The 14,952-nt window shown below is 38.0% G+C and overlaps 1 protein-coding gene across 1 annotated transcript; it reads right to left on the bottom strand.

Moving 5' to 3' along the window:
- Nucleotides 1-504: 504 nt before the first annotated feature.
- Nucleotides 505-2,827, bottom strand: LOC118492528 (zinc transporter 2-like). Its single transcript, XM_035990669.1, has 2 exons — nt 2,158-2,827; nt 505-1,045 (listed from the first exon to the last, which is right to left on the bottom strand). The coding sequence occupies exons 1-2, from the start codon at nt 2,780-2,782 to the stop codon at nt 654-656; spliced, it is 1,017 nt and encodes a 338-aa protein (XP_035846562.1). The 5' UTR covers nt 2,783-2,827; the 3' UTR covers nt 505-653.
- Between the last annotated feature and the right edge of the window lie 12,125 nt (nt 2,828-14,952).

Raw genomic sequence — 14,952 nt, forward strand, 5'->3', positions numbered from 1 at the left:
ACCGAGCACGAGCAAATGTCTGATCGGTTCGGTTCGACTCGTGAACAGCCCTATTTGCCGTTAAAAAAAAAAACTAACCAAAAAATTGAAAAACAAATCTATAAACTAGTATTGTGGGGGTAGGATGTGGATTCAAACCGCAATGACCAGTTTTTGAGTTATTCAATCGATATTAGTTTGATTCGTTACGATACTATCACTATAAGAAAACAAATAATAAAAACAGAAAACAAAACAATAAAAAAAATAAAACAGAAAGGAAAAAAAAAAGAAAAACAATTTTGGACACAAATTCAGAAATTGCAATTTAATTAGAACTTAATATAATTTGATTAGTTTAGAAGAAAGAATCCACTTTATATGTATGTGCACATCTTTGCAAATATTTGAAAAAAAAAATGAATTTCTCAACGAAGGATTTAAGTTTATATCTTAAGTCATCAGTGTGGACAAGGTTAACTTTATTTCCATGATCTCTTAACGGATTCATAATTACAGTCACACTTCACACAACATAATGAAACTTTTACAACAAAAAATAATCAAATACATTTCAAGTTACATTACATGCCATAATTAATCCACATAATTAAACACAACAAAATAAAATTAAAATTAAATCCACAATTCAAGTAAACCTTTTCAAAACCAAATTAATCCCAAATCATCACAACTGCAATGACTCCAACCCCAAGAAGCACAGCAAGAAACTTGAAGAATGGTGTGTCAAAGTAAGAGTCTTGTTGTGGTTTAAACCCTTTAGATATGAGATGGTGTATAGCTACATACACAAAAACACCACAAGCAATGCCCATAGATATCGCATAGATCCAGTCTGCCGTTGGCCCTTCAGTTGTGGCATCGATGGCGATTCCTATTCCAACCCCAATCGGGCTAGAGATCCCGAAGGCAAAAGAATAGGCCACGGTTAACAAGAACGGCCTCTTCGGTATCAATCTCAGGAGAGCGATTCCCATTGCAATAGCTGCAAATATCTTGTGCAAAGAAATTGTCCAAAGGTTTCTCCATGCTTCTGCCTTTGTTGCTGAAACAGTTCAAATCATTGATCATTGTTAAAGTTTATGATTCTATGTGCATGTTTATAACAGAGACAATTATATGATCCATCCTTTCTTGTTTGATCTTCGAAATTCAAAATACGCTATGCGTCTTTCTTTTTAACTCATAGTACCAATAAATTTTGAAAATGTGGACCAGGATCAAATGCCTTAACAAAAATATAAACACAACAATAGCCAAACCGTAATGTAAACAAAGAATGAATGGAAAACATAATATATCAATCTTTGTGTGGTTTGGCCTCTTTAGTCAATTCTACAAAAATTTATAGAAAAACTAAGTTAATATTAGTTAAGACTACAAGAATGAAGATTAGTGGGTAATTTAGTAGTAATTTGTTTAATCCATGTTTGCACTAACATTAGTGGCTAGTTTATAAAAGAATAGCCACAGTTAATGAATAAAACATAATATACATTAGTGGGTAACCTAGGTTAGAGTTAGATTAGACTTTCTTTTTTATATAAACCTGCAGCAAGATTAAGAAGCAGCAGCAGCCTAGGTTATGAATGTCAGCATAATAAAGAAAAGAATTATAAGTAGCCTAGGTTATGAATGTCAGCATAATAAAGTAGTTTTAGTTTAATTGTGGGCTTTGCTCTTCGCCAGTTATAAGCACATAGCCGGGCTATATAATTTGTATTTCTCTAATTCTCTTTCATTGTTTTTTATATGTTGCTAATGAAATAAACCCTAGCCACTTTTGTTTAGGGTAAACTCTAGCTAGTTCTGTCTTTCAACTATAGATTATACTTTCTTTTGAATAAACTCTAGTTCTGTCCCTATTCATATGTTGAGATTCACAATCACCCTCATCTCCTTTCCTATAAATATCTACCTAGGAACTCTATTTATAAATGAAAAATAAAACCACATTTCTAATAAATACATAAAAAAAATAACCCTTATTTGGAGAAACAAGAACAAAATGTCATGATCACATGCAATTCTCACATAACTTCCATAATGAAAAACCAGCAAGCACTTAAGTTTTAGTTTTCTAAAACTATTATCATCTATGTCATTATAGATAAATGTAACAACTAATAAACACAAAAAGAGTATAAACAAACTTACATGACACACCAACAGCAATCCCCTCAAAAATCGAATGGAAGCACAAGGCCAAGATAAGCAGTATCGTATCGCTTAACGACGACGTCTTAACAAGAACCGGGTGGTGAGCACCATGATCACCACCAACATGCATCCTCCCCTCCTCAACCTCACCAGCCACTTTATTCTCCCCACCACCACCACCACCAACACCTCTTCTAGTAACATACAATATCACACAATCACCAAGCATAGTAAGAAGGTACCCTGCAGACGCCAACATGAAAGCAAAAGGGTATGTTTTTTTAGTCAGATCACGAAATGTTTCATTAGAATCGCTCAGGAAATGCATGAGAGACGTCCCTAAAAACACTCCACCGGCAAATTGAGTACCCAACAATAGAAAGGTCTCATTCCATCTGTAGAAATAAGGGGACACTCCACCAGCAAAAGTGCTGAAAAACATGATGATCAAACAATAAACTTTCACTAACACCAACCCTTTGGCGCGCAAATTATGGGGTGTTTCATCTTCCTCATCATGGTCAGCGCCGCCGTGACCGTAGGTCAAAGACAGGTGTAAAAAGACAAGAGAGATTAACAGAAGAACTGAGTTTGACTTAAGAACATTGAAGGAGATAGCCATGGAGGAACACTTAGGTTTACAGTCAAGTCTTTGGTCGGTTTTCTAATTTGTAATATATGTATGTAGTAGTACTGATATTAAGATGTGGTGTGTAGTACAGTGTTGACTTTGTCTTAGTTGTACTGCACCACCAGTTGTCATTTACAATGTCAAACGACAGATAAATAACAAATTTAGAAATAAATATTTCAATTCATAAAATATATCTGTTACCCCTTTGCATTTCACACGGTTGAAGATAATAATTAGATGATGTGTAGAATGACGAAGAATGCGGATTAATTAATATATGATTATCCCATTCAATCAATTTAAACATAGACAAGATTTTTAAAAGAAATTATTGATCAATCCTAAACCTAATGTTGTTTTCCATACAATATTTCCATGAGATCAAATGTGTAATAAATCCTTAAGATAAAGATGAAACTAAGGACATGCGTAATTATTAATACCCTTTAAGGCAAGGAAATGATAAGGGGACTATGACGTGTATTTGTTCTTGATGGTTGGATTGTAATGAGGGAGTTTTCTTGAAGGCAAGGAAATGATAAGTATGGGATGTGATGGTTGGGTTAATTTCTAATTTTTAAATGTTTAATTTGATGTTTATATATGTCTATGGATGCGGAATGCATTTACTTTGTGGTTATTTGTGATTTTCAGGTTTGAACGTGTTAAAGACACATATGGGAGCCATTTGGATGCAAATTAGAGGGTTGGAAGTGTCAAAATATGAAAGATGGAGCAAAATGAAGACATCAGGCGCCGACACAGAGGTCAACGTAGTTGGGGGCGTAAAATAGAGTTGTATAGCGTAGTTGCCTCAGAATGAGCGTATTTTGCGCCCACATTTGGCGCACTCTGCACTGGGGACCAAATTTGACTCGGAAATTCATGAATTTCACTTTATTTAAGCCCAAATACTAGGGTTTCGAAAAGATACTTTGGATACACTCTTTAAGGGCTATCTTGGCTGATTTTCCTCTATTCTAGTCATCCGGATTTCATCCCCGGTCACAATTCCGTCTCGCGAATCAAGATTTCAAGACATCTAGGTGAAGATACAAGGCTAAACATCTCGTGATAATCTATGGGACTAGAGTTTGTGTTAGTGGCCGAGTTCAACCGATTTTTACCTAGATTTGGATTTTGTTCTAATCTTTCGGCTAGTTGGATCTTTATGTCTACTTGGGTTAATTAAATAGCTTTGGATGATAAATATCAATTCTTTTCACCAATTAACAGTTGGGATTAAGTTCTAGGTTGTCATTGTTTCTTTTTCATGAATCATTGAATTCAATTTTGGTGTTGACACCTAGAGCAGGTAATTAGTTAGGCTAATATTCAGTTGTATCAATCATTCGGTTTTTCGTTATTGATTATTGTAACAAAATAATCTATCTTTTATTTATCTATTGAAACATTTTGTTAACAAATCATGTCTATGTGATTTCTGATTGGTAACAAACTAGGTTATTCGATTCGCTTCATGAAACCTGTAGATTGGTCCATTTTATGCATGTTGATTTCAAACCAAATTAAGTTTCCGTTCAATTTTTGCAAACAAACTAAAACAATTCTCAGTTTTAGTTTAAATGTTTAGTTTTACCAATTAATTAGTTATTGGCACTTTACACTGATTCCCTGTTGATTCGACACCCTACTTACCCTTACTAGTAATTAAAGGTTGCTAGAAACACTGCTTTTACTCTATTTTTCACTGACCTTTTGAGCCGATCAAAATGGCGTTGTTGGCAGGGAATTAATGCGCTTAGTGTCATAGTTTAATTGTTTTCTTAAATATTCAAAAGATCCAAAAGTATTTTCTTTATTTTTGTTCTTTGGTTTGTTTGGTGTTACACGGGGTTTTTCTTATCTTTGTTTGTGCAGGTAATCTTTAATTTCATGCATCACACGAGGAACTCTAATAATACATCATCGTTGGTTTTTATCCACAACTAGAGAAATCAACAAGGAGAAATTGAGTATTATATAGATCAGAACTATTAGTTCAATCCATTACATAAGCAATTAATCGTGCAACATCAGAGATGAGCCATCACCGTAATCCAGGGAACCAACATCCTCCACAACAACACCCGTTGGGATTTATGCCTCCACCACCATTCTGAAAACCCAATGTGCCACAACAACAATAATTTTATCAGTTTAATCCGACACCAAAAAATGTTAGGCCTCCACAACAACAACCACATCCATAGTTTCATATGGGTGGTGATTACTATCCTTACACACCATTCGATCAACAACAAAATCAACCAGATCCATTGCGAATTGCATATCGTGCTGATTCAGGAATTCAAACCACTCATCTTAATCGACAGGGGTGTCACACCCAAACCGATGGCGGAATCATCGGGGCATGGCACTAGGCGAATAAGATTGCTCAAGAGAATCCATAACACTATTATGTGACAATATTTTTAATACGTTTAATATCCCATACTATCAAACAAAATAGTTCACAAATAGTCATATAGATATCAAAATCCCTTAAACAAGTTCCAATCCGACAACCTAGATTTTATTTGGTGAGTTTCTAGACTTCCTATCTTGTTTGCAGCATAATAATCCATCAACCTGTTACATACGTTAAAATAAAAGTCAATACATAAAGTAAAGGTGAGTACTCAAGTTTGCATAGATAATAGTATGAAAATCGTTTACGCATAACCAGCATGTAACACGTAACGGGTGAAAAACATGTAACTATCACAATGATACTAGCTATCCACGTGACTCCGAGTAGAGTATGCGTGACACAGGTTCACCGAAGCAAACATGTGAAGTAAAGTGTGTGATCCTTAGCAACCCCTGCCTAAACAGGTGCTGAGTCCAAACTATAGTACTATTGTTGCTAAAGGCGGAAGGCAAGTCATCACTGTCTAATATAGCAACAAGTATTCAACTAATCATGTATAGCATGCGGGAGTGGTTAGCATTTATAAAGTGTTTGCGTTGTGAGTTGTGTTTTTTATAGAGAACGTATGTAACACTCAAAAGTGCGTTAAACGAAAATGGGTTCGAGTATACTCACAGTGCGTGTCTAACCAAGTAAACACGTTCTGAATTTGTTGAAGGGAGCGTCGGATCAGCCTGCGTAGTGAACAGAAGCGTAAGTCCTCCAAAGTGCTAAATCGGTCGAAAATCGGAGTGTCGATGGGATAGAGAAGCTTCGTACGAAGTTGTGCCTTCGTACAAAGGCGTGCCTTCGTACGAAGGTGGGTCTTCGCACTTGTGCAGCTTCCGTCGTCCAAAATCGAGTGTCTTCGCGTCTGTCTTCGGAAAATCGAGTGTTCATCCCTCCAACCTTAAGCTACTGAATAAACTTGGAGTCTGAGAGATCTTTGTCGGAGTCACTAAATGAGAGTCGGGCTGTGATATGTAAAACCTTGTGCCTACGTACGAAGCCAGGCTTTGCACAGAACTCTCAAGCTCGCATTCGTGGCTGTTCTTGGTGTTCGAAGCTGTGTTTTCTCCTGAATCGGATGTATTTTCAAGTCCAATTCATGACGGTTTCAGCACTACCTCGTTCCACTATTCAGTGAACGAAATACGTGCCGTTTTAGTGTAAAAATCAAGTTTAAAAATGGTTTTAAAGAGTTTCAACTTAGATCTATCACTTGGTGAGTATGAGATCTTCAGATCTACAACTTGGGAAGCCAAAGCTAAACCCAAATCACCCGTTCAAGTGTAGATCAGTTGCAATTGAAGAAGATTTGATGAAAAAGATGACAGTTTTGATGAAAACAGAGAAGTTAAGGTAAAAAGATGGAGTTTAAGTGAAAAAGATGAAGTTATGAGTGAAAGCTCTAAAGTTTGGATGAAATCGAAGTGATTCTTGTGGAAAATCGAAGTGGAAAACGTTGTGTAATAGTATAAAACTGTTAAATCTTACTTGAAAATGGTCGGACAGCAATTCGGCAGCGTTTCGGTATGAAAATCAGCAAGTGAGAATGAATTAGGAGGGGCTAGGTATTTATAGAGGAGTTGGGTTCGAACAAGAAGCACTTGTTCGAAGCAGCTACCTTCGTACGAGGCCAGCTGGCTTCGTTCGAGGGTGTTGTTTCGTGTAGGAAGACCCTCGTTTTGCGTTTAGGATGCTTGTTTAATGTGTTTGGTTATATTAGTTATTATTGGTACCTTAAGTATTTTTAGCGTAACATTAAGTTTCGGGTCACGTTGCGATGCGTTTTAGAGTAATAAATCGAGTTGTGCGAGTAGCGTTGAGTTCGCGTTGCGATAGCGTTTGCGAGTATAATCCATAATATAGAACAAGCACAAGTAAAGCACATAAGAACACACAGCATAACATTACTACTACTAATAGCATTTTCGATTTAGCGTTTTTAATCGTGGTAAGCGAATGCGGAGGCGTATGGTAACCAAACAAACACACTCAACAATTTAAATAGCACAATTCTCTGTAATTCGTGTTGCGTTAGCGTTGCGAATTTAAAGCGTTTAAACGTGCGGCGGTGTTGTGTAATAAAAATGTATTTAGTATAACAAAACCTTTTATTTATATCGAATCTCGGAATACAAAACGATTACAAATCGAAGCAAGTGGCAACAGATAACAATCCGAAAAGTCGGGTTGTTACAAGGGGTACACATTCTCATTGGGCAGGAAGTATTCATGGTGAAGAAACCATAAGAGCTAGAGTTGATGAGTGTAACACCCAGTGTTTTCGAATGTCAAAGTCAAAGTCAAAGTCCAAGTCAACTTTGACTTCTTTGACTGTAAATAGTCTATTTTATGTTTTATTTGAATTATGTAGAGTAAGTATTGCTAATCAGGATAAATCGAAGTAATCGAATGTTTAATCGACGCGAACCGATTTACGACTGTGAATAGTAGGAAGTATCAATGCGATAAAGTTAGCTAATCAGTAATCAAACCGATCTAACCATCATCGAACTCGAATCTCGAATTACGCGAATGTTGGTTGTTGTTGTTATACGTGTGTGTGTGTGCCTTATGTGTTACCTGTGCGTGTTTACTTTATGTTTTGTGTGGTGATCAATCGAAACTCGAATCGAAACTCGAAAACTCAAATCGAATGCAATCGAAATCAAATTATGACGAATGGTAACGTAAGGATAGGGTGAAATATAGATGATTGTATGTTAGATATAGTGATTGGGACTTAAAGTAATTTGAATAGGAAACTCTATCGTACTCGTATCGTCTTCAATCGAAATCGAAATATCAAAAATCGTCACACCAAACACTCGAACCAGGCTGAGGATCGATCAGGCTGTCAGCCGATTGAACAGCCCAGCCGATCGGACGGACTGTCGATCGAGCAGGCTGTCCGATCGGGATGCCTGGCCGATCGGCCAGCCCTTTCCTCTTTTGGAGCCTATAAATAGGGCTGTCATTGTCATACTTTCCACTTTTGGAAACTCTCTAACCGACCAGCTCGAGATCCTCACCATGAATAGCTCAGATCTAACCGATTTCCACATGAACAAGCTAAGATCTATCAAAGATCTGAACATTTACATGATGTGAAGGATTGAAAGAAGGATTTCCAACCTTCTTTCAACTCTTTTACACTCAATGCCTTCAAACCGATAGAAACGGAGCTTGAGTCAACTCACCAATCATTCTAGTGGATGAGTGGTTCAAGATTCGGATTCTATATGCGAGGTTCACCGACTTCGGGTCAAACATCAAACTACCGTTCCGAACAATTTACTGGCTGGATTTGGGTGATTCCTGTCCGAGCAGGGGAAACAAGTAAGAACGGAAGTTCCATGGTTTACCTCGTTGTCAAACTACCTCGAAATAACGTCAAATAACCAAAACAGCCAAGTGTTAGACAAACAGGCCGACCAGGTCAGGATGCTGACCAAACGGCTAGGCTGTCCGAACGAACAGCCCAACCGATCGGACATGTCAGCCGATCGACCGGGCTAGCCGATCGGCTAGCAAGTGGCCCCATACTTTGACAATTTCATGAAGTATAGTATTGAATGAGGTGATGTTCGATCGAACGAGCTGTTTGATAACATTACTCATCGGATCGTGAGATACTATGCTTCAACCCTTAATCGATTTACAACTCGTAGTAGTACGGAGTGCCACCCGATCGAACAGGCTGCTCGATCGAACAAGTGACATTCAGCTAAGAACTCACTTTTGAAGTTCCTAACCGATCGGTTAAGCCGGGGATCGAACAGGCCGTTCGATCGATCGACCGGAAAGGTAAGGACACTTCAGTGTTCTCAAATACTACAACGAAAAGTTCAAAAGGTCAAACCATCATACACAAACACATCCTACTCAAAGGAAGAAACAATCCACTCGAACAGTCCAACCGATCGAGCCTACCGGCCGATCGAACAGACTGTCCGAACGGACTGTCCAGCCGAACGAACAACCCGTTCGATCGAACCTGCTGTTCGATCGACCAGGCTGTTCGACCCACTTACACTTGTTTCCATTTTTACGTGTATTCATCGTTATGCTATCGAACTGTTCAGGCTAACCCTACTCTCAAGCGCTCCCTTCAATCCATCAATCAATCGCTGTGAGTATACTCGATCCCTTTTTGCTTTTAGCACTTTTGGGTGTTACATACGTTACTTATATCAAAACACAATCGATCACACTACTCAAACTATTTGAACGCTAACCAATATGCATGTATTACGTGACTAAATGAATGCTTGTTGATTGTGTTTACACGTGGAATGTTGTCTACCTGCCTTAACGACGTAGTACTATAGTTTGGACTCAGCACCCGTTCACACGGGGGTTGTTAAGGACAATTACTTGCATGGATTACGGTGGTAATCATGTATTGCGAACTGTCTCGGACAGTCAACCCACAGTCATTGGTATCGATAGATCTATGTCAATAATTAACATGCTTCGTTTTCCTTTGTGTACGTGCTGGTTATGCGTAAACTATTCGAACTCTATTATGCTATTATCAAACTTGTATGCTCACCTTTACATTATATGTATTGACTTTATTTTAACGTATGTGACAGGTGTTTAAGATGTTTGCTTGCTAGGAAAGCGAGGCTAGAATAAAGCTTTAGAGGCCCCCAACAAATAGTTGTCTGTCAGGAACAAGCGTCTCGAGCATAGTTGTTTGTAGATCTTGTCCGACTGGGTCTTTAGGAGCATTTGAACAATATTTATTTGTTTTTAATTAAATATGAGTTGTCGGAACAGAATTACTTGACTAGTTGTTATCTGTAATAATATATTGTATTATTTGGGATACGGTATGGGACGTATCATTTAACTGAATAGTATAAATAGTTGTTGTGGAAAATTCTGGACAATCTGTTTCGCTCAGTGCCATGCCCCGATGATTTCGCCATCGGTTGGGGTGTGACAGATTGGTATCAGAGCCATAACTATAGGGAATTAGGTGGGACACGACCTTGTCCGGGTCGCTGTCTTAGAGACCTAGACTATAGTTATTAACCAACAGACCAAGTTTATGTGCTATATTCTAATATCCTTCGCTATCACTGCACTCGAATTTTCAAATAGAGTCAAGCGATTTAGTCGAGATCGGGTGTGAAAGCCGTAAACTCCCGACTAAATTGTTTGGTCAATGCTGATTTTATCAATTATCAATGATTTTCTCATTATTTTTGATAACGAACGAGGGGAATTATACCAAATCAGGAGTGAAATCCATATTTTGATGAATAATCTCCTCAAATTTTACTAAAACAAGGAAGAAATTGCTAAGCCAGGGGTGAAACCCGAACCTTGGCAACTTATTCCAACTTTCACTCATCTCACCAAAGCCTCGACGGACTCCAACGACCTGAACTCACAAGTATGACCTAAGGGATACACGTCGAACGCCCAAGAATCGAGGCAGAAACGCGATCCCGAAAGTCGAGAAGTGACGACAAGTCTACTGCGAATAGTCGAATCGCTTTGGGTAGTCGATGTCTAATAGCCACAGACCATCCAATTCCCGATTTTTGTGTTTTAAGTTGGCAGTTGTCACTCTGATAATTCGTCGATTTTATGTGTTTTAAGTGTGTTTACCTGCTTATGTGTTTAATTTTGATGATTCGCTCGATTTTTGCTATCACTTCGACCAACACACACGATTCGCATTGCTCTTCTATCTCAAGATGCTAACAAGTCGCTGCAATTCTAGACGATACTATATCACACCCCGACCGCGTAGGACAACAAACCGTGGTGGGAACGTCGGGGAGTGTTGTAACAGAAGCTATTGTTTCATAACCATGGATACAAAAAGTGTTTCGTTTTATTGATAAAATTAAACATTACATTGTCTTAACACATAGAACAAACAAGTTTTATATCGTCTATCATAGTTATTATGTCACTAAGGCCTTGTCCAGATCCTAGGTGACGCATGCATCCTAGAAATCAATCAAGCATCAACACCTGAAACATATGTAAAAACTTAGTCAGCAAAGAAATGTTGGCGAGTACATAGGTTTTATAAGAGTATCGGAACCATGGCTCGTTTATATGTTGCAGTACTTTATTAGACTACAAGAGTCAAAATACAAACCTTGTTTTGAAAAGTGTATTGCAACATAATTAACCAACTCAAATCAAGTGGGTTATAGTTTGTAAAATCTCGTAGCCATGCTTCTTAACCCAAAAACATTTGTTTTAGAAAATCAACTTGTAAAATGTCTTGTAAAAACTTGTTAAAAACTCGTGTGGTTTATATCTTTTAGAAAACATCGTTGTGTGACATCGTTTCAAAATCGTTTACCCAAGTGAACTAAATAACGCCACGGTATGTAATATGTTGAAAACACTTATATATAGGAAGTACCAGCGGCGTATCCACCATGCTTTCATCACATTACACCCGTCCCGTTATCTAAACACTAACCAAAAACCAATCGTTCACCCAAATCGTTTAACTTGTTCAAATCGTTTTCAAATCGTTAACTTGTTTAAAATCATCCTCGTTTTAATTGTGAAAACTTATTTATGGTCATCTCGCTAACAACATTCAAACCTTCGTGACACGATCACCTCGCTTCTCGCTTCTCGAATTAACAAACCACCAAAGGGTAAGTTAACAAACATCAGATTCAGTCGCTACCCACAACCCCCACACATAACTATAGGTGTAGTAAAGTAACGGGATTTGTCAGATCCTATGGTACCATAACCTAATACTGGTCGGTTGGGCCAAAATTAATGAATGCCATTTGTTATGTAACTACAACCATCAAGTTTTGTTCACCTTATTGAAATCGTTATTAGTATAGTAAAAAAATCGTTTTAATCGTTTTTGAAATCATCGTTTAAACCTTGAAAACATTTCGTACATATGAATCACCCCAAAACATTTAAAAACAGTAAAATAGGGGAACTATGTACTCACATGGAGTGAAAAGTATCCTCAATCAATAGAACTTCAACAAACTCGAGCAAATCAGAGAAATCAAACAGCACCTAGTAATCGAATCAATAGTCAAACAATAGATGCCTAAATCGGAAGATCGGATAGAATGAAGTCTTGTAAACCAAATGAGTGTTGGAACTCATGTGATATGGTTTAGCAAAGCTTACATCCTAAATTGAAACCTAACCTAAGTGCTTTCGACCCATCGCGACCCATTAAGGTAGCTTACGCTACTTTAACGCGTCGTGCGCGCAAAAGCGCGTTCGAGATGTCTAACTAGTCCTATGACAAGTATTATATGCCTCTTTATGTTTAAATATGTTACATAATCAGTTACGTGGCAAAAGCTTAGGCTACATATGCCTAATTATTAATTATGCATGAAAAGGGTATTTTGGTAATTTACCAAAGGCATATAGATTACCTATCATGCGACTAATCAAACCTAAGTGACCATAAGGTATAACCTCGGAAGGTTATTCCCTACGCTACTATGGTCACTAAACATGTCTGGTCGGATCCTAAAGATCGACCAAACGGGTCGTGTTCGAAAGTCTAAGCGGGTGTTTAGTCTGCTTGACTTACGACTCTACACAAGCACCGAACTAAAAGTGACGAGCTAAACATGCTAGAACATGTTTAGTTAAGTTGGAAAACAGGTTTTGATATCAAAACAAACGGTTTTGATACCCTAGAGTAGTTTGGTTACAAAATACGCATAAACATGCATTTTGGCCGAAACTACGACTCGTCACTACGCCTAGTCAACGTGGTAATCAGTAGGTATAGTCACAGGGGACTATAGCCATCGTGATTACGCTCACGTTGCAAAGTTCAACGGAACTTTGTGTTGACCATTGACTTGGTCAAAGCTGAAAGTCAAACTTGTTTGACTTTCATGCTTGAAATACAAGAACAAGCAAGAAGAGGACTTACAAAGGGTCCAAGATGGATGTTTGATCTAAAATAGCTCAGGTATGAAGTGTAAACACCCCAACTTAGAGCTGAATTCAGATCAAGTGTGAGAATGAAGTGAAGTGGGGGTTGCTATTTATAGGAAGTGGAGATCAAGAGGATGATTCCAAGTGGTTTGAGGGAGTAATCTTGGCCATACATGTGGGTTAATGGTATTAGAATACAATGGGAGTCGAAAACCAGCTCCAGGTATCGCAAATATTACATTAAAACCCTTGAATTCAGCCCAGATTGCTGAAACTGAACTTTCTGTCTGACATGGCCTCGCGGCCCGCGTAACATACAAGCATATCTTACGCGGCCCGTGTAAGATACTTTGGCAGATTGTCAAAACAGGTCCCTGCACATGAGAAACTTGCATTTCGGCTCATTTTTGACACGTTTAAGCCCCGTTAACCTCATTTCAAGCTTCTAAAATGAAGTTAAAGTATAGGGAACTCAAAACATGCTCAAAAATATCTCGGATGTCGGTTCATTTGGTCGTACGGTTGCGTTGTTTGGTTAATTACGACGGATGTCGTAACGAATGCAAAAACGATCCAAATTAAGCGACGAAAGGGATTTTATCATGCAAAACACTAAAACATAATATTTTAATGATTACATGAATTTTTGGATGTCCGGATATATTCAGAACGCAAAATATGCGCGAAAATGCAAACTTGTGCACTTTTTGACGCTTTTAGTCCCTATTGATCAATAAAGTTTATTTTAGCATACCGAACCCCTCAAAGCCTATTTCTAAGCTATGTAAAGGTTATTTAGGGTATGTTTAACTTATGATCAAGTTCCGGAGTGTTCGTTACTACACAAATCGGTATAGTTTCGCAGTTTGACACAAATAGTCCCTGCGATCGTACAAAGTTGATTTTAACACACCAAACCATCCAAAACTTATTTCTAAGTTATGTGGAGGTTATTTAAGGTATTTTAAGCCTATGTCACTATTCCGGAATGTTTGTCGCGTTATAGTGACTGCGTTTATGCACCAGTTTGCGTATAACTTTCCAGAAAGCGATTCAAAGCTTGAAATTGGAATCTAATCGAATTGCAAAATCACCAATCACAAATACAGATATAATAGCACAAAAACACATATAATAACACCAAAGCACATAATCATCATTGTTTTACATCGAACCACGACTACAGAACACAGTTGTCACAGTCTCCCCTACTTCACGAAATTTCGTCCCGAAATTTTTAACTAGAGGAAGCTTGTGAAAACAAATGCGGATATTTCGCCTTTATCTGGTCCTCATGTTCCCAAGTAAACTCTGGGCCACGTTTGGATTCCCAGTGAACGTTTACCAATCGAATCCATTTGTTCTTCAACTGTTTGAAAGTACGGTCCACGATCTGCATGTGTTTCTTGACAAAGTGCATCGTTTCATTGATTCGGGTCTCGTCGAGAGGAATGTGAAGATCAGCGTCAGCTAAACACTTTCGCAAATTGGACACGTAAAAAGTCGGGTGAATATTCCAAGCTCTGGAGGTAGCTCTAATCATATCCTCCAAAGTTTGAATTGTTCACTCAGATTGACTATCTGTTTAGGGATGATAAGCAGTGCTTAGATTCAGTTGGTTCCCAAAGCAGATTGCATGGTCTTCCAAAAATGAGATGATAATCGAGCATCACAATCAGAAGTGATATCCAAAGGAACACCATGTCGTGATACAATCTCATCAACAGAAATCTTTGCAAGTTTATCAGCAAATAGTTCCTTGCGAATTGGAATAAAATGAGCTGATTTCGTTAATCGATCGATAACAACCCAAATA

This window comes from Helianthus annuus, chromosome 5, assembly GCF_002127325.2.
Source record: "Helianthus annuus cultivar XRQ/B chromosome 5, HanXRQr2.0-SUNRISE, whole genome shotgun sequence".
In the NCBI taxonomy this organism is placed as follows: Eukaryota; Viridiplantae; Streptophyta; class Magnoliopsida; order Asterales; family Asteraceae; genus Helianthus; species Helianthus annuus.

Bases quoted from the DNA above. Each gene is read 5' to 3' on its own strand.
- LOC118492528 (XM_035990669.1), bottom strand. From the start codon at position 2,782: ATGGCTATCTCCTTCAATGTTCTTAAGTCAAACTCAGTTCTTCTGTTA. The intron at 1,046-2,157 runs GTAAGTTTGTTT...GAACTGTTTCAG, and splicing joins GATTGCTGTTGGTGTGTCAT to CAACAAAGGCAGAAGCATGG.